The following is a 2,535-nucleotide window of genomic DNA, read 5'->3' on the forward strand; positions in this document are numbered from 1 at the left end:
CTTAACATACACATACACAAAACAGACAAACAACAAAGAACAAAAGCAGAAAATATTGCTTAGTTCTCAGTTATTAGGAAACGATAAAACAGAAACTTAAAATCTATTTGCACAAGACTACCACACATACAAGAGGATCACCAGTTTATGCTTAAGGGGCACTTATACAGACAAAACAATCACATGTGAGCATTCTCTAAAGGTATATCTTCTGCACAAGTGTCTCTCAAAGCATCCTATAAAAAGCATCTACAGATCTTACACCAAATAGTAAATCCCACTAGGCATCTTTTAACACTTTGGTATTGGTGTTAGGGGGTGCAAGTTAGGTGCAGTGAGATATGGCAAGTCCAAGGACATGTCCACAAGATACTATTGGAGATGGTCTATCAAGGAATACACAGCCTTATTTTGCTGAACATTATTCAGTATTCACTGATGCTAAATCCAAAATTAATATCGGATGGTGATATGCCAGAAACTATAGTAATGGCAGTGTATAGTAAATCATGATGAAAATGAATGGTTGGGTTGGGAAGCAAGTCACAACTACAAATAATTTAGACAACTGCAAAAGATGAAAATATAAATTTTTAACTGAGGTGATGAGAGCATACTTGGGGTTGGAATAACTGGAAATGTTGAACTCATTGCTTGTGGGGGTGGCGCATCAAATCCACTAACTCGTTTGCTGCAACAGCACAATTGGTATCAATTACTAGTGAATACTGCATGAGAGAAGTGATTCACATATAAAAAGAGATAGATTCAATCTCTTAAATGGATCATTTAGGATCTTCACTGTCATACCTCCTTGAACGCGACCGATCTGTACCCCTTGAACGAGACCGTGAGCGAGAACGGTTCCTGCGGTGCCCATCTCTTTCACGATCTCTTCTCCTGCTTGTTATTACATACACACGAGTTCAAGAAAAATACATGTTAACCTCACACTAACAATCTGACATGTCAAGAATACAATTGAATAACTTCTGATGCATCCACCAGAACGGAAGTGGCACTGTTGCAAACACCACACAGCACAGGTTTTCGTAGTGTTATTGCTAACAGACATACCTTTCAGAATCACGGCCTCTGTGATCATCAGGACGGTCCCTTCTTTCACGGTGATGCCTACTCTGGCGGTCCCGGTCCCGATCCCTGTCCCTCCCTCGATCCCTGTCACGGTCCCTGCGACGATCCCTGTCCTTGTCCTTTTCTCTATCTTTGTCCCTGTCCTTGGATTTCAACAAGCCATCCTCACGCGGATTCGTGTCACCCTACAGATACGAGTATAGCACAATCTTAGCTTGCACTTATCAGCACAGAAACTAGGCTAAAAAGAAAAGCAGCTGTCTTTGAATAACAGAATCGCACTTCCTCATCTGAATTCGAGTTCCATATATAGCTTAAATAAAAGCTCTGCGATTTAATGCGTTGAGCTGGGCCTGAGGTCCAGTTTCAACAGGAAAACATCATCAGTGATATAATCAGCACATCACAAGCCGGAAAAATGAACTAATTGAAACCTCCTGCTAGTGAACCACTGGCCACTGCTAATCTGCTATGGATCTATGGTCACCACTCAAAACCCCTGCCTCGCCCATACTCTCCCCAGCAGACGGTCACACGACACAACCAATTCAGGCCACCCCATCTACGCCCAAACCTAAACACCCCATCTCGCCGGCCGGATTCCCCCCGCCCAGACACCACCACGCGACACCTCTAACCCGAAAACGAACTAGGCGCGAGGCGCCGCCACCGGCGCGGGCAGATTGGGGCGAGCCAAGCGGAGGCAGTCCGGCGCGAGACGAGGGCGGGAGCCCGGCGCAGGCACAGATCGGGTCGCCCCGCAGCAAGGAGGCTGGGGAAAGCCGGGGATGCTCACCTCGGCGCGGGCGATGTCCTCGACGGGGTTCCCGCCGGCGGCGGTGGGGTCGTCGGCCATCTCGTCTTGCCGCTGCTGCTAGGTTTGGGGGGCTTTCGCCGGCTTCGTCGCGAGCTCTTCTTTCTTCTAGGAGGTCTTGATCTGGCTGGATGGTAACTGGATTGCTCGGCCTTTTTTGCCGGAGGCGGCCCGCGCCCGTGATGGGCCTTCACAGGTCGCGATTTGTGTGTGGTAGGCCTGCATGGGCCTAAACGGGCCATCATACGGCTGCATGTTGTTCTGTGGTGTTTGTAAGAAAATTACCGGCCTTTTTTGCTGGAGGCGGCCGCGCCGTGATGGGCCTGTAAGCAATTTGAGCCTGAATGGGCCTAAACGGACCATCGTGTGGCTGCGCGGAAATACCGCAAATCCTATCCATTTCCCGGGTTCCAATCTTTAAAGATTCGTGCAGCTGCTTTCGACCAAACGTTCTTCTTTTCCTCCCTTTTTGCTCCCGCTTCCCTTCCTCATCTTGCATGCGTGCTGCCGCCGGGATCCAAGGCTGGGGGAAGGAAGCTTGCCGGAGGGGTGGCAAGGTCGATGCTGGTCACGAGCGATGGTCGAGGCCGGCGGTATTTAGGGTTAAGGTTCGAGTTTCGAAGGTT

General features: G+C 48.8%; 1 protein-coding gene across 11 annotated transcripts in view; it reads right to left on the bottom strand.

Annotated features, from left to right (window-relative positions):
* LOC117833457 (uncharacterized) overlaps positions 1-2,029 on the bottom strand; it is a 46,028-nt gene extending 43,999 nt beyond the window's left edge. For all 11 annotated transcript variants that reach the window (XM_072295595.1, XM_072295594.1, XM_072295593.1 and 8 more), the window contains exons 1-4: positions 1,892-2,029; positions 1,078-1,280; positions 811-900; positions 618-691 (exon numbers count right to left, since the gene is read on the bottom strand). In XM_072295595.1, the coding sequence (XP_072151696.1) occupies positions 618-691; positions 811-900; positions 1,078-1,280; positions 1,892-1,951 (427 nt within the window). In that variant the 5' untranslated portion in view covers positions 1,952-2,029. The remainder of the gene's footprint in view (positions 1-617; positions 692-810; positions 901-1,077; positions 1,281-1,891) is intronic.
* Positions 2,030-2,535: the final 506 nt, after the last annotated feature.

The sequence above is a fragment of the Setaria viridis genome, chromosome 8 (genome assembly GCF_005286985.2).
Source record: "Setaria viridis chromosome 8, Setaria_viridis_v4.0, whole genome shotgun sequence".
In the NCBI taxonomy this organism is placed as follows: Eukaryota; Viridiplantae; Streptophyta; class Magnoliopsida; order Poales; family Poaceae; genus Setaria; species Setaria viridis.